This window comes from Dermochelys coriacea, chromosome 21 (genome assembly GCF_009764565.3).
Source record: "Dermochelys coriacea isolate rDerCor1 chromosome 21, rDerCor1.pri.v4, whole genome shotgun sequence".
Lineage (NCBI taxonomy): Eukaryota > Metazoa > Chordata > Testudines > Dermochelyidae > Dermochelys > Dermochelys coriacea.
The window spans coordinates 8555501-8580446 of record NC_050088.1 but is presented as its reverse complement, the minus strand read 5'-3'; the positions used below and the strand labels follow the sequence as shown (position 1 = coordinate 8580446).

Sequence of the window (24946 nt, the reverse complement as noted above, 5' to 3'; positions counted from 1 at the left end):
AGCTCCTAATGTATGTTAAATTATCTCAGGGTGCCCCTTTAAGCATCAGAAGACTTCAAGAGAATGAAGGTTCCTGTGGCTGTAAGTCACAATAGAACGTACATTGGGAAGACAAATCATAGTAGCAAATCTCATTGAATTCAAGTGGGTACCTTGAAGTGTACATTTACCTTTCATAATGATACTAGCTACCTAACAGATATAAAAAGCACAGCTTGGCCCTACTTCTCCTCTCACTGACACTGGTGTAAATCCAAGAATAACTTCACTGGGCCAAATATAAATTAATAAAGATAATAGGAGCGACGCAGCGGTAAAATTGGTGTAAAGGAGCAGAGACTCAGGCTCCTGGTCTAGAGGGGTTCTTGACAGGCCTGCTCAGAAAGAAGGTGATAAGCTCTATTCTATTCAGTTCTTATGCTATGTCCTTATGCCATAGACTCTAGTTTAGGGTATTTTTAATTCACGGAAAGGACCCTAACAGTAAGACATCTTTGCACCTGCTACCTCTGCTTTTCAGACCAGTTCACGGAACGTAATCGCCAGGAGATTACCCTGCCTCTGCAGGTTGATTGCATTAGCTTCTGCCAGCTGGCTGCCTGGCTGTAAAATACCAGCCTCCTAAGGAGTAATGTCTCATTAAGCCTGGTGCTCTTGCTGTTCAAGGTTTTTAATGAAACAGAGAGAAATCACAGGTTGATGGGGCTACTGTGTCATATGTAAAAAGAAAAGGAGTACTTGTGGCACCTTAGAGACTAACAAATTTATTAGAGCATAAGCTTTTGTGAGCTACAGCTCACTTCATCGGATGCATCCGATGAAGTGAGCTGTAGCTCACGAAAGCTTATGCTCTAATAAATTTGTTAGTCTCTAAGGTGCCACAAGTACTCCTTTTCTTTTTGCGAATACAAACTAACACGGCTGCTACTCTGAAATGTGTCATATGTGTAACTGAGGGTGGAACTGGGGCTGAAAAAATCAGACACAATTCTTTTGGTCCAAATCCTCAGCTGGTATAAATGGGTGTAACACTGCTTCAAATCAACAGAACCATTTACCTTTTACAACAGCTTAGGATCTGGCCCACTGACTTAGAAGTGATCTTTGTATTTTCTTTTATGTCCTCTCATTGCCTGTCTTCCCTCGGAGGCTGGAACTGAATGCACGAACCAGACAGTCACTTCACATGAGTTTCAGGAATGCCGGGTTCATTGTCTGGATGGTTATTTCCACTTGCGGTTCCATCGTTGCAGCAGGGAATAAGCGTTTGGTATCTTTCGCCTCTCTAGACAGTCACAGTGTAGGCTGCAGACGAGATCTCTCAGAGGAAGCATTGTTTGCTTCCCATATTCTCTCCTGAGAATGGCAAAGGGAAAAAAATCTGGGGAATTTATCATGACCAACTATATAAACCTGTTCAACAGAGATTTGGGCCAGATCCCATGTGGATGTAAATGGGCCCAGCTCCATTGACTTCAGTGGAGCTATGTCAGTTTACACCAGCTCAGGATCTGGCTCAAGATGTCATTCAGGTTGCATGAGTATAAATGAGGCTCAGTTAGGTCCAATGGGTCAGAACTTGACCAGGAGACTTCTTTGTCTCTAACGTCTTGCCATATCCTTCTACTCATCCATGAATTTTAGTCTTGGTGAAGCCGAGGAAGAAAAAGTTGAGGGGGTGAGATACAATCATACTGGACAAAGGTGTGCATTTAGAACATGACATGGAACATAGTGGCAATATTAGAGGAATCTCGGACAAGATCAGGGAGCTGGAGGTATTGGTAGATGAGAAAAGATTAAGAGAGCTAAACAACCTATACTGCAGTTTGGCTCTACAGTGAGTAAAAGGAGGAGCATACCAGCCTACAAACGTTTGAAAGGTGTAAACCTTGAGGGAGGAAGCGGAATGATTTAGTGCGTTACCCAGTGGGTTATGCTAGGAGCAGTGGAAGAAAGGGAAAATGAATATCAGGACAAACTTCATGCCACTCTACTTCTGTAAATGGAAGGAGGCAGATAATTAGTAACTTGGGCACTTAACCAACAAGGGATGAGAGCAAGTGGCAAGACATACATTTCCATTCTGCCTCTCTTTCTCTGTCTTGTCTGTTTATATAGTGGTTTCTAGAGCAGAGACTCTCTCTCACTATATGCCCAGCATGAGTTAAGCCTTTAATTGTTATAGTAATATTTAATAATAGTAATTAATGCATGGATAAAGTGCAAAATAATGGCACCATGGTACATTTCACCACACTCTATGATGCCTGGCGAGCGCTCTATGCTGCCTTATGCAAGCGCTTTCTAGCTGCCTTATGCAACATAAAAGCAGTGGAGGAGTGAGTGGGCCGCTGACTGGCCTGGTAAATGGGGTAATAATGATCGGAACTGCTGCTCTTACCTAATCTGGTGACTGCTTTAGAACAAGTTTTACCAGTTTTTATGGCGCAATTCTGTTACGGTTATTTCCTGAAAACATTGGTCTGATCATGGGGTTTATGAGGGAAAAATGCAGGAAGTGGGGAGTTAACAAATGCGAGCTCAGTATGTATATTTGTATGGGAGTGAAACCTGTACTGGGAGTGGATAACCTTCCTGTATATATAATAGGCAGAGGCAGGCGGCAGAAAGAAGCAGATAGCTACCCTGGGTTATGCTGCAGGGATTTGCCAGGTCAGTGGTTGTATGCCGGGCATATCAAGGAGGGGTTCATTTAATTTTAGCTTTGTTTAGTGAGTTGAATTGTAAGTTGTGGCAACAGGTCTAAGTTGGGGATACAGGAGACTCTAGAAAGGTAACTTAAAATGGATGATTTATTTTATAGGTTTGGTTTTAAAAAGATTTTTTGCTAAGTGCATTGAGAAAGTCCATGTATGTGTCTTATACGCACGTTATACGCTTGCTTTTATGTGTGCATAGATGCTGCAGTTATTCCCACGTGTTTTTAAACTATTGTTAGCAGAGCACTAATATTTGTTCTTCCCTGTTTCAGTCCTGTCCACACTAGGACCACATTCTAAAATTTTACTCCATTGTTATGTCCAGTTCAGCTCCAACAGTGGGGACAACATTGGGAGCAGTTGTACTGGGGATCACTGGAATTTCAGCTGCTGGGTCACCTAGACTTATACAGTATTGAGAAGAGTTGCATGAAACATGGGCAGCTGCCTGGACCCCTTTCTACCCTGCAACTTCCATTGTTGCTCCCATGTTTCCTATACAAATCTTTTTTTTTTTTTTCCCCTTCCCATTTATAGGTAATTCCTGAAGCCAAAATCTGAAGCTGAGAGGGAGAAGATGCTACTATGGGCTGGTGAGTAAATCTGATCCCTTCCCAATGACACTTTAACCATTACAGTTTGGGGAATCCTTGCCCAGAAATTGAAAGCTGCGGATGAGACTCAAACAAATCTGTAGCCTTTCTAACGTGTTATGTGGGAGGTCAGACTAGATTTTTCTAATGGCCCCTTCTGGCCTTCAAAATCTATGAAACAGCAGCATCCTACATGGGGATGTTTCAGCACAGACTTTGCTCTAATGGATTTTGGCTACCTTATGCTTAATGGATAAGATTCACCCACATGCAGAAGGCCTATGCAGCACTTTGAGGGCACGAATGGGGGTTTAAATGGTGCTGGCCCCTCTGTGCAGGAATGAATTTCACCCTAAGCGAATGGGTGCCCAGAGTACCAGACCGACTTATTTTCTAATGCATTTTCCTTTGGTTTGCAGACTTGGCCGTTCTTATACAGTTGCAGCTGGGTAAGAATGTCTTGTTCCCTCTTTGGGTGTCTGGGGGCTGATAATATCAATAGAAGCAATGGGTCAAATCCCCAAGTCCCTGTTACCCATTCCTACTACAGGCAAATCTGTCACTGAAGTTCATGAGAATGTTGCCTAAGTGAAGACTGATGACATGATAATCCCCTCCCAATGGTGCAACTCCATTGCCTTCAAAGGAGCTACTCCTGATTTACACCAGTGCGAGAGTAAAATCAGGCGCTGAATATGGACTCTAGAACTGGCAAAGGATGAGAAAGTGTTACATGGTCTTGAGAAGGGGAGGGGAAGCTTTAAACTAACCTGGTGTTTCCGCATGGAACGAACATATGTATAACTTAGGGCAACTGAATGCATCCGATGAAGTGAGCTGTAGCTCACAAAAGCTTATGCTCAAATAAATTTGTTAGTCTCTAAGGTGCCACAAGCCCTCCTTTTCTTTTTGCGGATACAGACTAACACGGCTGCTACTCTGAAACCTGTCTTTAGGGCAACTGATATGTTTTACTTGTTGGACTCGCATGAGGCCCTTTATTGAATTATATATGATCTAATACAAGGGTGCTGGTGCTGGGGGTGCTGCCATACCCCCGGTTTGAAATAGTAATAACAACCCAAATACATGGCTTCCATGGTTTCCATCATCAGCACCCCCACTATAAAAATTGTTCCAGCACCCCGATCTAATGTGAAAATGGTGTCATTTGTCTATATTGCCAGCCACACACACATGTAGTAGATAAAGTACCAGATGTCATATTGTCTATGAGGATGAAACATGTGTGTCCTTTCAACTTAGATTGTCTGCTGTGAACTGGGAAGCAAGAGAACCATGCAGAAGCACTAATGGGAATCTGGAGTACTGACTCCATTTATAGTTTGGTGCTTAGTAGCCAAGGAATGTTGGGCCAGATTTTTAAAGGTATTTAAGCCAGTGCCTAAAGATGTAGAGAGGTGTCTGACTTCCTGGAAGTTGGGTGCTTTGGAGCTTTTGAAAATCTTACTAGGCACTTAAATATCTTTAAAAATCTGCCCCCCCACTCCCCACATAGGGATTTAAAGTTTACAGCCCTGAGACATCAGTCGTTAATACAGTATATACAGATGAGATCATGGCTCACGAATTCTAACCAGTTGATTGTGTAGCCATGCCATGTTTGGGGTGGCTGTCAGCCCATGAGATTCCTAGATTTATCCCACCTATGACATATTACTAACGCCACTGGTGCCACTGTTTTCTTTTTTCTTTTCTTTTTTTTTTTTAACCAGGCTCTGCCTACAAACTTGTGTGCTACTTTACTAATTGATCTCAGTACAGGACAGGACCAGCCAAGTACACTCCAGAAAATGTGGACCCATTCCTGTGTACCCACTTGATCTATGCTTTTGCTGGGATGAATAACCATAAGATCACCACCGTGGAATGGAATGATGAAACCCTCTACAGGCAGTTCAATGCCCTAAAGGTAAAGTAAGTAATGTCTAATGTGTAGAGGATTTTAAAAACTAGTTCATTTAAAGGTGACCTATAAATGAATAACATCGGGTTTTGTGCCCCTTTTTGCTTCCTTGTGTTTCAGGGTTTTTTTCCTGCTTGTTTTTTATTCTTGGAAATAACCAGGATGTCAAAATCATATTTTCCCTTAGTTTTTAGTTGAAGGACTTTTGAGTGACTCAGAAATGTGGATTGGGAAATGTGTTTGCAAAATCCTTTTCTTAAAAAGAGCATTTAGTTAAAGCAGCTATTAGTAAAAACAAACCAAATCCAGAGTTTTATATAGTCTGAGTACAAAGCATTTTCCCTACCAATTAAAAAATAAGTCTTCCCTGGTATCTTTCATGTTATAACCCTGCTAGTTCACCAGCTATGCACAGAGTTTCCCAGGATAGACAAGGTCTGAATACAAAGAACAATCAGGGCCCCACAACCAAGAAAAAACAAACAAAACCAATCAAAATGTAAACCTTTTCCAGGAGTTTTGGTCTTTGTTCATCAACAAGTAGCAAAGCGGGAAATAAATGGGTTGTTTTCCTTACAGTTCACTTGATAATTGTTGCTTAAAATTCTGCTTAAGGCAAGTTTAGATTATTCTGGTTGCCTCATCATACGATGAAGATACACAGTAAACAGAGAGAGGTTTGCTCTGCAAAATTTAGAACTGGGTTTGCATTGCAACCCTCACCAACACCAAAGAGGTGTTCAAATCAGGAGTTCCAGAAAGGCCCTTATGATATTCAGATTCAGACTTCAACCCCTCAGAAATTTAGGAGGGGCTTTTTGAGTTTCAGGCCTTTGTTCGAACCCATCTCTAGATGTATCGGTGTTGAATCTGTGAATGAAAATCAGTTTCATGCCAGTAGACTTCAGTGTCATGAGCAAAGGATAATGGGCAAGGTTCTGACCTCAGTCAGAGGGGTGTAAACTTGGAATAAATCCACTAAGGAGGTGTGAATAGAGAAGATTGTTTAAAAGCTGACAATAGATTTAAAAAATAAATAAATTATCATCTTTATTGACTTAATCTCCCCCCCCCAATACTTTTTCCTGCTTTCTAGAAATAAGAAACTTGTCACACTCCTGGCTGTTGGAGGTGGAAACTTTGGTACTCAAAAGTAAGAACTTTTCCCTTCATTTTTTAAGATGGTGTTGGTGACGGCAAGGAAGAGGGTCCTGTATTCCTTTAACAGTTGTATTGACTGTTAATGAAGACAGTGGCAATCAAAATGAGAAAGTATAACACACAATGTGGGAGAGAGAACATGGGTAACAGTAGTAATAATAACAATAAAAGGAGTACTTGTGGCACCTTAGAGACTAACAAATTTATTAGAGCATAAGCTTTTGTGAGCTACAGCTCACTTCATCGGAAGTTTTTTTTTTCCTTTTCTTTTTGCGAATACAGACTAACACGGCTGCTACTCTGAAACCTGTCAATAATAATAATGCTTAGCTCATCAGAAAATGTCAAAACGTTTTACAAAGGAGGTCAGTATCATTATTCCCATTGTACAGATGGGGAAACTGAGACACAGAACCATGAAGTGACTTGCTCAAGGTCACACAACAGAGCAATGGCAGAGTCAGGAATAGAACCCCAGCTCTTCTGAGTCCCAATCCAGTGCTTTATCCATAAGAGCATGTGATTTCTTACTGCATGAAGAGGAAGGCTGATTGGCTGGACAGAACATTGGGCTGGGACTCGGATTTGGGTTCTATTCCCAGCTCCGCCACTGACTTGCTATGTGATCTTGGGCAAGTCACTTCCTTCTCTGTGCCTCAGTTTCCCTTAACACCCTGGTCTGTCTTGTCTATTTGGATTGTAAACTCTTTGGGGGCAATGACTGACTTTTACTATGTATTTATACAGTGCCCAGTACAATGGAGCACCAGTTTTGCGCCTCTAGGTGATACTGCAACACAAATAATAATAATTATTATTCCAGGGTCTAGATAATGGGATATATTTGGACTTGGCCAAATTTGATACATTTTTAAAAATAATTTTGATGGATAACATCAATGTTTATTTCTAAGAATTTTTAAGTTTAAATTTTCAGAGTTGCATGAAATTATGGGGGAATGTCAGACAATTATTTAATGACTGTAGATGCTGAGATTCAAAAAGTTAAAGCTTTATTAACTCTTAAAACACAAATTGTCAACGTCACATGTCCTTATATCAACAAGTCATACCTGTTTGGACTATTCATTGTCTAGTACATTTGTAAGAAACCTAATTCAGAAGTCTAAATCACTGGATTTTGACTCTAAGTTGTCAGGCAGCATTTTTCTTACTTGGTCTATCTGTAAATTTTGATGATTATTGCTGGAAACATTTTTTTCATAGTTTGTGTGTGTATGGTGAAATCATCAGAATGGCCAGACTGGGTCAGACCAGTGGTCCGCCTAGCCCAGTATCCTGTCTTCCGCCTGTGACCAGTGCCAAATGTTTCAGAAGAATGAACAGAACAAGACAATTATTGAGTGATCCATCCCTTGCTGTCCAGTTCCAGGTTCTGGTAGTCAGAGATTTAGGGACACACAGAGCATGGGATTGCATCCCTGACCATCTTGGCTAATAGCTGTTGATGGACCTATCTTTCATGAGCGTATCTAATTCTTTTTTGAATCCAGTTATATTTATAGCCTTCACAGCATCTCCTGGCAATGCGTTCCGCAGGTTGACTGTGCATTGTGTGAAGAAGTGCTTCCTTATGTTAGTTTAAACCTGCTGTCTATTAATTTCCATGGATGATCCCTAGTTCTTGTGCCATGTTAAGGGGTAAATAACACTTCCCTATTCACTTTCTCCAAATCATTCACGATTTTATAGACCTCTATATCCCCCTAAGTCTTCTCTTTTTTAAGATGAATAGTCCACATCTTTTTAATCTCTCCTCATATGGATGCTGTTCCATACCCCAAATCAGTTTTGTTTCCCTTCTCTGTACCTTTTCCAATTCTAATGCATCTGCATGCAATATTTAAGGTATGAGCGTACCTTGTGTACTGACATTTTTCTAATTTAAAAACTGAATCCTTCCAAGCCTGGATATATCTAAAGCCTATTGAATTCAATAGACAGACTCTCGTTAACTTCAGCGGGCTTTGGATCATGTACTATGGGATAAACCCTACAAGATGCTGAGCCCTCTGATCCTATCCAGCAAAGCACTTAAGCACGTGCTTAACTTTAAGTATGTGAGCAGTGCAATTGACTTCATGGGGACTACTCCTGGACTTAAAGCTGGGCTTTGCTGGACTGGGGTATGGGGGCTCAGCACACGATCAAGCCTTACGCTTAGACCTCTGTTTTGTTAGTAATTGATGGTTAGATGATGAAAAGAGGAGGTAATGTTGCAATGATGTGGAGGGGGAAGAGATGAAGGGAAAAGGTTAAGAGAAGAGAAATCTGATTACAAAAACAATAATGAAAAGCATTAGATATCAGCAGAGAGATAAGGCTGTTGAGATAATAGATGGTATGATGGAAACTATGAGCCAGGTCCTCAGCTGGTGGAACACAACATAACACCATTGAAATCAGTGGCGCTACCTTGATTTACACCAGCTCAGGATCTGGCCGTCTGGAAAGACTGGAGGACCAAAGGTGAGTGGGGCTAATAATGCAATCGTCAGACAAAAATGATTTCTTCCAGATTTACTGCCATGGTTTCCTCGCCTGCTAATCGTAAAACATTCATCAATTCAGTGATTGATTTTCTCCGCAAGTATAAGTTTGACGGGCTAGATCTTGACTGGGAATATCCTGGTTCCAGGGGAAGCCCTCCAGAGGACAAGCATCGCTTCCCCATTTTGGTTCAGGTACAGGAGTACGGTCGATAGTCTGATCCAAAGCTCATCAAAGTAATTGAAATGTTTTAGTTAATTGCTGACGTGTAGCCCTGTAACTTGTCAGTTGTGCCTGAAAAGTGCTTGTTTTGACATGAGATGAAGAGCGATCACAGACAACGTGAGGGATATTAAAATTATTTGCAGACGTTTGCAAATTTTAAAAAAGGCCTAATTCCCCTTAGGTTGTTCTTTATCTCAAGTGAACAAGTCTGACCGTTGCTCTTTGTTTTATACTTGCAGGAAATGGTAGCAGCTTTTGTTGAAGAAGGACAAAGAACAGGACGTGCAAGGCTATTGGTTTCAGCAGCTGTGTCTTCCACTAAAGACACCATGGATGCTGGATATGAAGTTGCTGCACTGGGGAGGTAAGTCAAAATGATTTCTGAAAGGTGGCTAGCAAGAACATAAGGAAAAGTCTCTGTGCGCTGTAGGGTCTGGTGGCTTGATTTTGGATGTAGTCCCAGTAGATGTTGTTAGGTAATAATCCTGAATGTTTGTCTGTCTTGCTCTTCTTTCCTATCCACGTTAAAGAATAATCCAATGAAATCAACCCCAGGGTTAATTCGGATCCTAGTCCAATTTTATCCAAACCACCAAAGTTTGGGAGCTTGAATAAAAGGTTTCAGTTTAGACCGCTCTCTACATCAAATGTTGTTATCCAATATCTAAGGATGATCCTGAAGGACTTGCCATCTTTAACACAATCTAGCTTGTCTTGTACTTCTTTAGTCTGGGTGTTCTTAAGCCCTTCAGAGGGAAGAGGTCTTAGTCTTTTAGGAAATGGATTCCTTACTGTGGCATTTGTTTTGTTTGTACTTAGGAGTCTTGATTTTATCAATGTGCTGACCTACGACTTCCTTGGAAGTTGGGCGTCTGTCACGGGACACAACAGCCCCTTGCACAAGGGTCGGATGACTATGACAAAGTTCCTTTCTACAACTGTGTAAGAAAACAAATAACAATACAGGGCTAGATCCAAGGACCATTGAAGTCAATAGGAATCTTTCCACCAACTTCAATGGATCAGGCTGAGAAACTTGTTATGGGATTCCAAACGTATGGACAAACTTTCAAGCTTTCTGCTACTAATACTGGGGTTGGTGCTCCGGCCTCCGGGGGTGGGTCTCCTGGCGCGTATACCCGTGAATCTGGCATCTTGGCTTACTTTGAGGTAAGCATTTCAAGCAAGTTATATCTATCGCTGGTTCTTCCATGGCCCCCTATTACTGTAGTCTCTGAGCTCCTATCTTGAATGTATTTGTCCTCCTGACCACCCTGTGAGGCAGGACAGGGAGATTATCCCTGTTTTACAGATTGGAAACTGAGGCACAGAGAGATTTGCCTGAGGTCACACCGGGGAGTCTGTGGTGGAGCAGAGACTTGAACCTGAGTCCCAAGCCAGTGCGCTAACCACTGTACCATTCTTCCTGCCTACAAGATTTCTAGAGCAAACTTGCTTTTTTATTTGTTTATACTTTTCTTGTATGTGACAGACATTTGTTGTAATGGACAGGACTATAGATTGCTTAAAAGTCATCTCTTCCCCCCAAACTTTCTGTTTAAACTAGAATGTGTCCTCATATGTAGTGAATTTGGCTCATTGGCTGTTACTGACTTTCATTTTCACAGGCTTGAACGTTCTTAAAAGGAGCCACCACCAGCTGGATTGACGTGCAGAAGGTCCCATATGCCTTCAAAGATGGAGAGTGGGTTGGATATGACAATGTGAGGAGCTTTGAGATCAAGGTGAGTTCTTGTCATTTTCACAAGATCCTCATTAGAAAGCCTTGGAAACAGGAACATATAAGTGTCCCTTAGTAGATGAGACAATGCCAACTTCCAGGCAGAGGCATGGGGCCAAATCCTCAGACGATGTAAATCAGTGTGTCCCCCTAGAAGTCAGTGGAATGATGCCAATCTACACCAGCTGGGGATGTGGCCCTCTGAGCAGACCTTGTTAGGAATGGAGTGGTAGGGCTAATGAGGAAGAAGACGCAGAGCTCAAGTGGAGACATTACGTTTCTTCCTAAAGTTTATATAATTGAAATGGCACTAAAATACTATAGAAACCTCTCCAGAGAAATGAATTTCTGCACTGGCGAGGCCCGCACTGTGATTGGTTAGGCAGGCACAACTGGAAATAACAAGAGCTTAGAGTAAGTTTCACCTGTTCTTAGCAATCCCAAGTGGCTCTGCCACACAAGGATGATCCTATATATATTTCACTGAAGTCTACTCGGTACATTCTTGCTGCACTGGGCACATATGGTGGTGTGCTGCACACTGTACTGTAAAAGTATTTGCGTGGGCTACTTTATTGCTTAGCAGACACTATGCTTCCTCTGAAACAATTTCTGGTTACCTGGTATCAATGGAGACAAAGTTAGAGATGCAAAAGACCTTATCTGAGCCATCCCTTTCCCAATTCAGTATTGTTCCCTAAGGCACATTACTACATGCCAGTTTTAAATAGCAGTGGACATTGCACACAACTGTCTGTTCTTTTTCTGCGGACTCAGTTCCTGAAGGAGAAGCGCTACGGAGGAGCCATGGTTTGGGCTCTTGACATGGATGATTTCACTGGCTCTTTCTGTGGTGCAGGAGCCAGCTTTCTTGTAGGGAAGCTGAAGGTTCTCCTTGGAAACTGAGAGCCAAATCATTGGACAAGAAAGGAGCATAGCAGGGAGGGAACATCATATTTATTGTCCAGGGACCTGATCCAATGTCCACTGAAGTCAAGGGGAGTTTTTCTGTTGACTTCAATGGGTGTTGGATCAGGCCCTAGTTGTAGAAATGACTAAATTCTGTTTTTCCTAATCTGCTTTTTTTGGATTCAAACACCTGTAAATAAATCTTGTGCTGACAAAGCTGCCACAGTGTACCATGATGCAAGGGCCAAGCTGACATTCTGGCTGTGGAGCAGAAGTTACTGCATTCAGTCTCGTCCTTCAGACCCATTCCATATGCTACCACAGTGTATGTATGAACCCTCTCACGAAACACCAGAGAGAATTCTAATTATGTATAAAATATACCAAGAGAGACCTAGCTCCAAACCCCTTTGTCCCCAAACCTCCAAACTCTGGTGAAATTCTACATTTAGATCTAGCCCATATCTCTGTAGTGGGTCAAACCAAAACTATCAACAGCCCAGAAATTTGGAGTATCCAGAGGTGGGACCATGTTCCAGAAAGAGTTCAGATCCAGGCTTTCAGCAGATCACATAGTCTGGCTATCCCATTTCAGTACTGCATTGATTCTGAATCTTGGGATTACATAAAATATGTTAAAAGAAAAGGAGTACTTGTGGCACCTTAGAGACTAACAAATTTATTGTCCACGTTTTGCTTTGGAACCCCGATGTAATGTGTCTCAAAATGCTGTAGTATTCCTATAGTAAGCACTCTTGGAGTCCCTTCCTTTACAAATAAATGCAACCAAAAGCAAGAAAATATTGCCTTATTCATGAGAGTGTTTTGCTTTGTTTGTGGCACTATATGCATTCCCTTCAGTTTTCCTTCCAGCATCACAAAGATGAGCTATTTTATGATTTCATCAGTGCCTATTGCAGGATGTCTTGCACCTTCCTCTGAACCACGTGCTGTACTGGCCATTGTTGGGGACAGGATATTGGGCTAGACTGGCCATTGCTCATGTCCGACTTTCACTTCCCAGGTGAACAGGTGTTGGGAGATCAAGTTCCCAAGCCCAAAGAGGTTGAGTCACCTTTATGCAGCTGTAAAGCCAGCTGATTTGAATGAGAAACAATTATTCTGAAAAAGAAAAGGAGTACTTGTGGCACCTTAGAGACTAACAAATTTATTAGAGCATAAGCTTTGTTAGTCTCTAAGGTGCCACAAGTACTCCTTTTCTTTTTGAGAATACAGACTAACACGGCTGCTACTCTGAAACCTGTAATTATTCTGAAAAACACTTGGTTCCTTCCTCACCTGAAGGACACAACTAAGCCTAGTGTGGGGAGATAAGAGACTAATGCTGGGACGAGTGATGGGTGAGAACAATGCTGCTGGACGGTTGGTGCTGTGCCCTGTCAGGAATAATAGCCTATGGGGAGAATGGAGAAGAATACACTGGGTTTATGAACATTACTGATACAATGCAAATTCCAGCCTTGCTTCTGTAGATATTTCTTCGGGGCTCTGTAGTGTTAGCTTGGAAGAAAATCTGAGCGGCTTTTTAGCACACTACCTTGACTCCCAATGGTTGGCTAGCTCTTCTCCGGTGAATTCTTCAATCTTTTTCTAATGCAAGTTCAAACACATGAGGCACCCTGGGCTTTTCAGATAACAGCATTTGCACAGTGCTGGCACGGTTTCTGTGCCAAAAAGGAGTGGTTGATAGAGCAGGTAAGGGAGAGTCCAGTGGCTGAAGAGTGGGCCATATGTAATCTCAAGATAATTGTTTACCATTCCTGTGAAGATCACTTGCATTAGTTCTTAGTATCTTGTGCATTATGGTGATACTGTATTGATCAGCCCTCTATACAAAACCTTCAACTCTTTTTCTTATATAACTTGTTCAGGTACACATGTTCAGCACAAGCAAAGCAAGAGGCCAATAAGGGTACCATTGCTTTGGGGCCCACACATCCCATACAAGTTCTGCAACTCATGGGCCAGCTGTATATCCCTCTCCACTGGTGGGCAAAAGGGGAGGGACCAAATCACCAGTTGATACCTACTTTAGCAGAAGAACTGGAGTGGGAGGAAAATGATGGTTTGATACCACCTTTCTGGCTAGGTGGGGGCAATGTGTCAGGCTGTTTTTTGATGATATTTGTCTGTTACATCTTATGTGATAGGTTTCAGAGTAGCAACCATGTTAGTCTGTATTCGCAAAAAGAAAAGGAGTACTTGTGGCACCTTAGAGACTAACAAATTTATTTGAGCATAAGCTTTCGTGAGCTACAGTTCATTTCATCGGATGCATTTGGTGGAAAAAATTTTTCCACCAAATGCATCTGATGAAGTGAGCTGTAGCTCACGAAAGCTTATGCTCATCTTATGTGATGTTTTATCAGTGGTCAATTTATTATTATTTTATTACTCTTATTTATAGAACTGCCACATATAAACCAGCAAATGTGGACCTATGCTTCTGTACCTATGTGACTTATGCCTTTGCCACCAAGAGCAACAATGAGATCGCCCCGTACGAATGGAACAATAATGTCCTTGGCCCATGGTTCAATGGTCAGTAATTCATAGTTCCTACATCTCTGGGCCAGCGCCTCAGCTAGTGTGAACTGACGTTGTTCCATTGGCAGTAATGGAGTGACGCTGATTTACACCAGCTGAGGATCTGCCCTTCTAGAAGGAAAAGCTTGATTTTTAAAAAAACAAACAGATGCCTTGCTCTCTCTAAATATATTTCATTGTTTTTTCTACTCTTTCCCACAGCAACAAGAAAATGGTCACCGTGCTAGCCATTGGAGGATGGAACGTTGGGACCCAGACGTGAGTTCCCTGAGTTGCGTGTGTGATGACTAGGGATGGAAACGAACATTCTGGTGACACGTTGGTGATGGCTGTTGATGGTCCCCTGGTCAAGAGCAGAGCCGGAGCGGGTGGCGTTGATGGGGATAATGATAGTGAGAATGATAGGTGATGGAGGAAGAGGAGGATGGCTATGGTGATGAGGAGAGTCTGGGGGGATGAAGATTAGGATAGTGATGAATAAAAGAATCTTCATGTGGCACTTAACATGTTCCAAAGATGAAATTTACCCCTGTCCAGAGGACCAGCACCAAATAAGCCCTCTTTCTGGGGGCCTAAATGGGGTGCATAGGGCTCAGGCTGACCCTCTGCACAAAGGGAACATTAAAGGTGATGACAATGGTGAAAGAGACACTTGTGAAACATATGTAACTCTGATGACAGATGAAAATGATGGCAGAGACGATGAAAGGGAGGCTGACTTGGGCTGGGAAGGGAGGGAGCTGCATTTACAAAAGGGGTGACCAGGAAAATAGAGGAGTTGCTGCTGATGAATAGTAGGGTTGGGAGTCAAAGTGAGGATGGTTTTCCAGTCTAACTAAGAAATCCGTTCTTCCCAGGTTAACTACCATGGTGGCCTCAGCCACTATCAGCAAAACTTTCATCAACTCCGTCATTGGATACCTCCATCAGTATGGGTCTGATGGGATCGACCTGGACTTTGAACGTGTTCTAGGGGCTGCCCTCCTGAGGACAAGCATTGCTTCACCATCTTGGTCCAGGTGAGCTGCCAGTGTTTATGTGCCTAAAATAATGGGGCTCTGCCTGACAAGGGGCCTTTGAGTGAGGTAAATATTAAATAATAATAATGTCATCAATCCCTAGGGTTCTGAGGAAAGATTAAATCTAAAAGAATGTGTAATTTTAATTCCACAAGTCCCAAAGACATCTAACACATTGAAATAAATAAATCTAACTCTCTGTAAAGCTTCCTCCATTGAGAGAATACCTGAAAGATTTTACGTAGCTGACTTGGTACGTTCACTAGCTGAGTTATTCCCCTATGACAGGGAAGGCTCTCAGTAAGGTGACCTGTGCACAAAATTTCCAGGTGAATTCCTATAATTCAGGTGAATTCCTGTAACAGGTGAATACAGACTAACATGGCTGCTACTCTGAAACCTGTAACTTCACTGAAGAGTAGCAATCCCACGAATGCTGTACTGCAGCTGTTGCACAAACGAAAATGCACTGAAGTCCGGTTTCAGAGTAGCAGCCGTGTTAGTCTGTATTCGCAAAAAAGAAAAGGAGTACTTGTGGCACCTTAGAGACTAACAAATTTATTAGAGCGTAAGCTTTCGTGAGCTACAGCTCACTTCATCGGATGCATTCAGTGGATGAAGTGAGCTGTAGCTCACGAAAGCTTACGCTCAAATAACTTTGTTAGTCTTTAAGGTGCCACAAGTACTCCTTTTCTTTTTCGCACTGAAGTCCATGCATTCTGAATAAATGTATGAAAACGATATAGTGACTGGCATAATGGGACTTCCCACACTATGCACAAACGTTACCTCCTTGCCCCTGATTTCCTAGAATGAATTTAGATAAATTATGCCGTCAAGAACTACTATGCATTTCTGAGTGTGATCTTGTAATAAGAGGAAGCACAGTTACTATGAGGACTGATAACAGTTTGTTTAAGAATGATCAGCAACTGCCGCTAAAGCCTCTGCGTTTCGAGCTATAACCTGACAGCTTTAGTGTGACAAGTGATTTCCCTTGCATTATAATGGTTTCAGAAGGTAATACAGGCCTGGCATGGAAATTATCTATCCATCGTAGGGTTTTATATTGCTGTCCCTCATTATAGCATCTGAGCACCTTCCCTGTAAAATCAGGATCAATAACAAAGTCTCCAATGGACTTTATGGAATTTCTGGCAGTTTTCCCTGTTTGGGGTAAAAGCTCTGCTTGGGATTGGGTTTTTGTTTCTATTTTTTTGCTAGGTTTTATTAATTGCCTTTAGGGAAGGGGCAGGAGGGCTTATGGCTAGAAGGGGGTATCCGCGTTGGAGGATCATTCCAGTGGTGAAGTTACTACTTTCAAAATCCATCTATTCTTTGAGAGACTTGCAAGCATGCAAGGGAGTGGGAAGAAAGAACACAGGAAATGGATAAGCGTGTGCATCTTCAACCCCTTCCTAACTCATCCCCCCCCTCCCCACCCCAATCAGCTCCAGGTCATGAATTCCAGCTTGTATTGTAGATATGCCCTGGGGCAGCTTGCTTTTCTATGGTCCTCCAATTTGCAGGACATTGCTAGAATAAAAAAAAAAAACAACCCCTTCTATTTTTTATTAATACTAAGCAGACTTTCTGGATCCACAGCCTTCTGGCAGCATCTGTCTTCCATCACAATCTCTGTGAAAGAGCAACAAATGGTATGGCCAGAACCTAAACGGCATTTAGGAGCCTAACTCCTATGGATTTCAATCTACGTGACGAGGATCCTCAGGCTTATGAGGTGAACATAACCACCTGCTGCTGGATGGAAATGCAGCACCAACACTGTTACTGCCACGCCAAGTTTAGCCACTGGGCCTAATCCTCCACTACTTTGCTTATTCCTGCATTCTGATTTGCTAGCCTTTTAAACCCACCTTGCACTACTGTCAATCACAGTGCAAGACCCAACACAGTAGAGAATCAAACCCACTACCACCAAAAATCATACTTTTATTAAACTCCGCTCCCACACACACTGGCCACATACACTTTGACACTGGAGCATGTTCTAAACCTGACTTTTTATTTTTAAAAGTGAAATGACACCAATTAAGCCCTAATGTAAACACTGGTCAGTTCTTTATGAAGCAGCCTGATTTTGGAGTCCGAGTAGCATAAGAGAACTAGTTTTACACCCCGATTTTTGGTGCAGCTAAAAACAGAATTGAGAAGCTTAATTGGAAAGGAAAAGATACACTCTGATGGGTAGAACTATTCAGCTGTAGTATAAGCTCAAGTAGGCCAATCGATTCCGATGTTTCCTGAATTCTTTATCTGTAATCAGCTAAAACAGAAATAAATATGTATGGATGTAACAGCTTTTAAAAGTAGAGCACATTGTAAAACAGCGCTGAAAGAAATAGGCAAGTTTAAGAAGCTCCAGTGTGAATCGGGAGTGTGGTATGAACTCTGAATCTCTACCACTTGAATTACAGGACTAACTCTCATTAGCTGCTAGCAGTATTAGCCTCTATGTGGATTAGTATTAGAGGGAAACATGAGACATTGCACTAGCATATTTCATGAGGTTCTTTATATCTTTAGACCAGAAAGGTCCTGTCCTAGATAACTTACAGTTTACTGTTTCAGCCCTGTCTCCAGACCCATTCTTCATAAATTAGTCTCTGCATGCCCCACTATAACTTCATTAATGGTCATGTTTCCTTCCCATTGCTTCTAAGCCTCTTGGATTTCTAGTAATTTTCCTCTTTCTCTATGTACAGCATGCTGCACAGGGAGAATGACATTAGTCCCTCTGTGTATCTGTACGGTTTCCTTTGTCTGATGCCTTGATCAACCAAGTCCCATCTCAAAAGTAAAGAATAACGATATGGATACCTTTACATAAATGCCATACCTCTGTTCTTAGAGTCCTCCTCTCTGGCATTGGTACTAAAGACCAATCTGGAGACCCAAACTTCATTGGCCAGATGATTTTCTTGTGTGGCAGCTTGTCTGCTTCATAAGTTCCAGGTCTAAAGGAGGATGAACACAAAATAGATCTCATTTCTGCAACTGATTTAGACAAGGAGTTTATACTCTGCTGATTTACAAGTGCCACGTTGATCCACGAGGAGATGTGCATGATATGGTTTTTGGTTCATCATACTGGGATTCTAAATCTTGAGTAGTCATCACATAAAAATGGCCCTACTGGGTCAGACCAAAGATCCATCTAGCTCAGTATCCTGTCTTCTGACAGTGGCCAATGCCAGGTGCTTTAGAGGGAATGAACAGAGCAGGTAATCATCAAGTGATCCATCCCCTGTCGTCCACTCCCAGCTTCTGGCAAACAGAGGCTAGGGGCCCCATCCCTGCCCATCCTGGCTAATAGTCATTGATGGGCCTATCCTCCATTAATTTATCTAGTTCTTTTTTGAACCCTGTTATAGTCTCGGCCTTCACAACATCCTCTGGCAACGAGTTCCACAGGTTGACTGTGTGTTGTGTGGAAAAAATACTTCCTTTTGTGTTTTTTTTAAACCTTCTGCCTATTCATTTGATGACCCCTAGTTCTTGTGTTATGAGAAGTAAACAACACGTCCTTATTTACTTTCTCCACACCAGTCATGATATTATAGACCCCTATCATATCCCCCCTTTAGCTGTCTCTTTGCCAAGCTGCGAAGTCCCAGTCTTATTAATCTCTCCTCACACGGCAGCTGTTCCAGACCCCTAATGATTTTGGTTGCCTTTTTCGGAACCTTTTCCAATTCCAATGTATCTTTTTTGAGATGGGGCGACCACATTTGCGCACAGTATTCAAGATGTGGGCATACTATGGATTTATATGGAGGCAGTAGGATATTTTCTGTATCCCTTTCTTAATGATTCCCAACATTCTGTTTGCTTTTTTGACTGCCGCTGCACATGGAGTGGATGTTTTCAGAGAACTCTCCAGGACTCCAAGATCTCTTTCTTGAGTGGTAACAGCTAATTTAGACCCCATCATGTTATATGTATAGTTGGGAGTATGTTTTCCAATGTGCACGACTTTGCATTTATCAACATTGAATTTCATCTGCCACTTTGATGCCCAGTCACCCAGTTTTGAGAGGTCCCTTTGTAGCTCTTTGCAGTCTGCTCGGGACTTAACTATTTTGTGTAGTTTTGTATCATCTGCAAATTTTGCCACCTTACTGTTTACCCCTTTTTTCAGATCATTTATGAAATCGATTAGGCACTGCTATTCGGGCAGTCCCTGGTTACATCTCTCCTCTATGTATTTGAACTCTATGTATTTGATCCAGTCCTTCAGACTCGGGGTACACTGCAAACATATCAAAAGATTGAAAAAAAAAATGAGATCCCTGCAACAAATTCATAGTGGAGAGAGGTTCATGGATGCTGATTTCTAAAGGCATGCTTCTAAACATGCCATGTGAAAAGGAGATCTGTAAAACAGACAACAAGGTCTCTCTTTTTTGCTGTGAATATTTCTTGTCTGACTATGATCTAAATAATCAAAGCAAAAGAAATCAGACTGTTACGCTACTGATTGTGACTACAAACCACAAAAGCTGACTTTGTCCACTAAAATATATATATGCAATAGTAGCTTTAACTTTAATCTTTTTCTGTTGCATAGTGTTTCTGTTTCCAGAAGTATTTTTTGGAGATCACCATAACCTTGCTATTTTTTTCCAATCTGTTGGTGAATATGGGGCAGTTTTTTAATGCGCATGAAAATGAAGAGCTTAAGACACTAACTGGAGCCCGATGTAGGTCAGCACTCACACTGTGCAATTTCCTCTGTCATGCTCAATCAATGGGCTTTAATGCTAACAAGTTTAGCGCCTTTGCTATTGGAGCACTGAGCTTATCTTGAGTGAAACTCAAGTGAGTGAATGAGTGAATTGTGCTAAAAGATTTCGTGGTTTTGTGCTGTGGTTAAATTGAAATTTACATTCTATTTTATGAAAGCAGGATTTTGGGCCTCATCCTCCACTTGTGTTAGTGACATCTTAAGTGATCACAATAAATCTGGCACGTGTGGTAGATTCCCATCTGAAGATTGATTTGTGCTTTTTTTGGAGCCATTTGCTTCTAACGATAAATCTGGCTGATTTACCCTGTCTTGGCAACATTGGCACCTTGGGGTGTAGGGTGTCTTTATACACTCCAGGTGAGATTTTCAAGGTACACAACACAGGGCAGGTACGCAGTTGCCTACCTCCCATTTGTGCCTTTGCAATCCTATCCCTTAATGCCTAGGCTGGCTTTTACCTTGCTACTAAAGGAGTGAGATACAGATTTATGGTACCCAGGGAAAAACTCTCTATCCAGAGCCTTCTGCGGAAATCGTGATGACTTGACAGAAAATGGGGCGTAGGCAGGCTGTAACTTTTGGTCTTTGATCCATGCTGATTGGTGTGTTCCAGGACCAGGGGTCACAGTCTATTTATCAGGCAGCAGATTAAAAAAGAAAAGAAAAAAGAAAAAAGTTAGCACTAGGGGCCTGATGCTCATTTACAGTCTAGCTGCTCTGACCATGTCAAGGGGCCTTAAAGTGTTTGCAAATGTAAATGTACACATGCTGCCAAAGCAGTGTAAAGTGGTTGGAATGTAAATAAGAATCAGGACAGGACCCATATATTTTAGGAAGTCTGTAATTCTGTTCTGTTTTTGGGTTGCTAGAGATGCTTTGGCCGAAAAGCACAAACCTTAAAGCCGGGCAGTTTTCTTGGAGGCGTCTATGAAACTTTCCTACTAATCTTATATTGGTATGTGCCCTATCACTCCTAAAATTATTATCTTCTGGGAGTAATGAAGGGATCTGCAGGTATGTAAGATATTTCTGTGGAAACCTGAAATTACTGAGCCTCCAGAGTTTGGTCTGTGTTTGTCCCTTTAACTGATTCAATCTATTTCTGAAGTGCCCATCATCATTGTATCTAGACACCATCTATAATTCATAAACAGCATCTATTTCTGATACCTTCCTCAACCAAGAGGATGTTTAAGAACAAAGAGAAACTTCAGCAGGTTAAGAAGTTCATGCAATGAAGCTGACAGAAGGATTCCTTGTATTTGGTTATTTTATCAGCCGTAGAGGGGATAGTTGAATACTTTCCCCATACTTCAGCATATCAGAGTAATCTATAATGAAATATAGATATGCAACTGAGGGAGAAATTCAGCACTGGGCAGAGGATCAGCATAAGATCTATCCATCACTTAATTTCTGTTTCTTAGGTGGAATTTAAGTGGTGCATTGAGCTAGCCTTCAGCACAAGGATGAATTTCACCTAGAATGAATACATTTCTAAACTAGCAATCCTTGTAGAACTATCTTATTTTTGTAGAGCTGTGACTAGTAAATGAAAAAGCATTTTTCCCCCCAAAAAATTCAGAGCAAGACTCCTTTTAGGTTTGTGTGAACCAGGGACCAGAATTCCCAAAGAGCTCAGCATCCAATGTGTACCTGGCATGTTCAGTGATTCTGAAAATTGGGCCACTTATTTAGGTGCTTAAACGGATGGAGGGATGCTTTGGAAAATCTGGCCCAACCTGCTTAATTCTGTCATCAAATATCTGCAGGAGCCAGCAAAGTGAATGGAAATTGGGCATACATATCACAAGCACTTGTGATGGAATTACAGTGCATTAATTTTTTTAACCACGCACAGGAACACGCAGCAGCCTTGATGCACAGTAGAGTGTGCTTTCCTTACCTTGCAATCTGGTGGGAAACGCAGGGATGTTCTTGCTCCCAGTACGTAACCTTTGATGCTCTCTGGTTTATGAGTCAAGGCATATATCATGCTACTCCTCTGTATGTAAAAAGCAGAAGCATGTTTAGTACCAGTTACGATGTCATTCACATCAGTTTATGGTTTAATGCATTTGAGCAGCTAGAGACCAACCTGTTGTTAAAGTCTCTTATCTCAAGAAAAAGCCTTTTTTCAATTGTCACTGTCACAGGTGGGATGGTCTTGTGATTAAAGCAGGAGGCTGGGAATCAGATGTGGATTCAATTCCTGGCTGTGTCACAGCCTCTGTGTATGATTCAGGGGAAGTCACGGCTGCTACTCTGAAACCTGTCACTTAATTCTGTCTCTGCCTCAGCTGGAAAATGAGGGATAATAATGCTTTCTTTTTGTTTCTATTGGGTACAATTCAAAATGGGACTTAGGAGTCTAAGGCGTTTATGACAGGTTTCAGAGTAGCAGCCGTGTTAGTCTGTATTCGCAAAAAGAAAAGGAGTACTTGTGGCACCTTAGAGACTAACAAATTTATTAGAGCATAAGCAATGCATCCGATGAAGTGAGCTGTAGCTCACGAAAGCTTATGCTCTAATAAATTTGTTAGTCTCTAAGGTGCCACAAGTCCTCCTTTTCTTAAGGCGTTTATGTGCTCTTGAAAAAAATCCCCCTTGTCTCTATAGGCAGGTTTCCAAGGCCGGGACTGTCTCATCAAATACATGTGCAGCCCCCAGCCCAGATGGGACTCAATCTTGGCTGGTGACACAAGCTGGTACTTCATCCTACTACCCTGGGATGGGAGCGCTACTGCAGAAGACTCACCTCTTCATTGTGGTAACTCCCGGGCCCACGACAGGGGTCCCCAAGGATGGGGACCAGCTGGTTCCCGAGTCTGTCTGGGGCATGGTGAAAGGGGAAACTTTTCCTGGCTTGACATGATCCGAACGAGTTTCGCTTCTGCCCCGCTACAGAGGCAAGAAACAACGAGGATGGAGTTAGAACAAGCCGGGGGGGGGACCTGCTTCCACTGCGTGGGGTGTGATTTAGCCCCAGGAGGTGGCTCTGCTCAGCATCGCCTGGGGAGCCCCCGGGGGGGGGCCCTGGCCGGAGATGGGCGAGGGAGCCCCCCGGAGGTGCCCGGGCTCGGTGCGGGCGGGGAAGCCCCTTCCGGAGGTGACCCGGCCGGAGGCTGGCGGGGGTGGGGGAGCCCCCCCCGGGAGGTGCCCGGGCTGGGCGCGGCTCAGCTCACCGGTCAGCTCCCACTCCCAGATCATGCCGCCGGCCCGTGTGTACGGCCCGTTGCCATGGCCACGGGGGGGGGGGGGCTCCCCGACCGGCTGGGGCCGCACCCGCGCCCCCCGGGCTGCTCCGCGCTCCGGCCCGCGGGCGCCCAGCGCCGGGCTGCAGCCCCAGGGACGGGGGGGCTGGCGACTGGCCGCGCCGCTCCGCCCTGCCGGGATGCGCCGCACCGAGCAGCGATTTGCCGGCGGAGCCAAACCACAACAGCAGCCCCGGCGTTGCTGCCCGCCCGCGGGGCACCGCTGGGGCAGGGTCTGAGCCCAGGCCAGGCTGTTTTGTGGCGGTTCCTTTCGGTGATGGGATCGCAGCGGGGGTGGAGGTGGCGGGAGGCTGCTCTGACCTGACCCATTCGTATCCCCTGTCCCCAGCCTGCAGGGTTAGGCTGAGGTTACCTAGCGAAAAGGTTTCCCAGTAGCAGCCCTGTTAGTCTGTATCCGCAAAAAGAAAAGGAGGACTTGTGCATCCCAGGAAGTGAGCTGTAGCTCAGGAAAGCTGAGGCTCAAATAAATTTGTTAGTCTCTAAGATGGCACAAGTCCTCCTTTTCTTCTAGCAAAAAGGGACTCTCAGTAAAGGGTCTGAATAATATGCATCCAAGCCACAGACAATTCAGATGAGAAATACCACATGGGGCCAGATCATATCAGCATGCCACATTGTTTAAAAGCAGGGGTGCTGGAACAATGTGTAAAGTGGGTGTGCGGGGGCGTGTGTGCTGAGAGCTGTTGAACCAAACTGTAAACCCTGTGTATGATGGAAATCACTTCAGGCCAGGGGGTGCAGCACCTATGTTTAAAAGCATCCCTATCCTACACGGCACACCCCCTGGCGCACACACTGTTTTAGATGCTTTCTAGATAGATGTCTTATAACTGCCAGTAGTTAGGCAGCTGGCATGCTAAGACCACTGCCTGTCATTCTGACCAATATTGTCTCATTGTTTCCCCCATCTGGCTTTGTCTCAAGCTGCTGTCTCTTGTTTTATTAGATGGTCCTTTCTCGGGCGGCGGTGGGGGGCAAGAATCGTATTTTGGTTCTGTGTTTGTACAGCACCTAGCACAATGGGGTCCCAGTCTATGCCCAGGGTCCTAGGTGCTATCACAATACAAAAATAATGATACAAGCAGAGGAGAATAGAATAGCAACACCTCCAGCATGTCTTTTTTTTCCAAAGCACCAAACTAAATCTCAGTTTTTTCAAATTTTCTTATGTTTTCCCCTCCCCCATGCTTAAAAATCAGTCTTAGTCTGGATTAACTCTGCCAGCATTTTATTTCTTATCTCACCTATGTTTGAGGCAGTAGGAGCTGCTGTCATGGCTGTCAAAATGTGCAGTTGGCATGAGTGGGCAGAATACTGGATTTGGCTCCTTTTGGGAGGATTTCTTCACTCGATTTATTGGCCAGAAATTTCCCTCTGTTGTTAATTTGGGTGCTGCTCCATTGCTGGGAGCAACTATAGGAGTGCTAGACAAGACTCTCGCAACTTCTGGTGTTTTTACTGTTGTGTGCGTTTCTGCTCAGCAAAAGTCTAGCTGACAGTGTGATAAAAACAGTTTTAAATGG

General features: G+C 43.1%; 1 protein-coding gene and 1 pseudogene across 1 annotated transcript; one reads left to right on the top strand and one right to left on the bottom strand.

Moving 5' to 3' along the window:
* The first annotated feature begins 2712 nt into the window (after positions 1-2712).
* LOC119846213 lies at positions 2713-12419 on the top strand (annotated as a pseudogene).
* A 4986-nt stretch (positions 12420-17405) lies between these two features.
* PIFO (primary cilia formation) lies at positions 17406-23388 on the bottom strand. Its single transcript, XM_038379550.2, has 6 exons — positions 23334-23388; positions 22907-23049; positions 22055-22153; positions 20644-20777; positions 18238-18355; positions 17406-17664 (listed from the first exon to the last, which is right to left on the bottom strand). Exons 1-6 carry the CDS (start codon positions 23356-23358, stop codon positions 17596-17598), a joined length of 588 nt encoding a protein of 195 aa, XP_038235478.1. The 5' UTR covers positions 23359-23388; the 3' UTR covers positions 17406-17595.
* Between the last annotated feature and the right edge of the window lie 1558 nt (positions 23389-24946).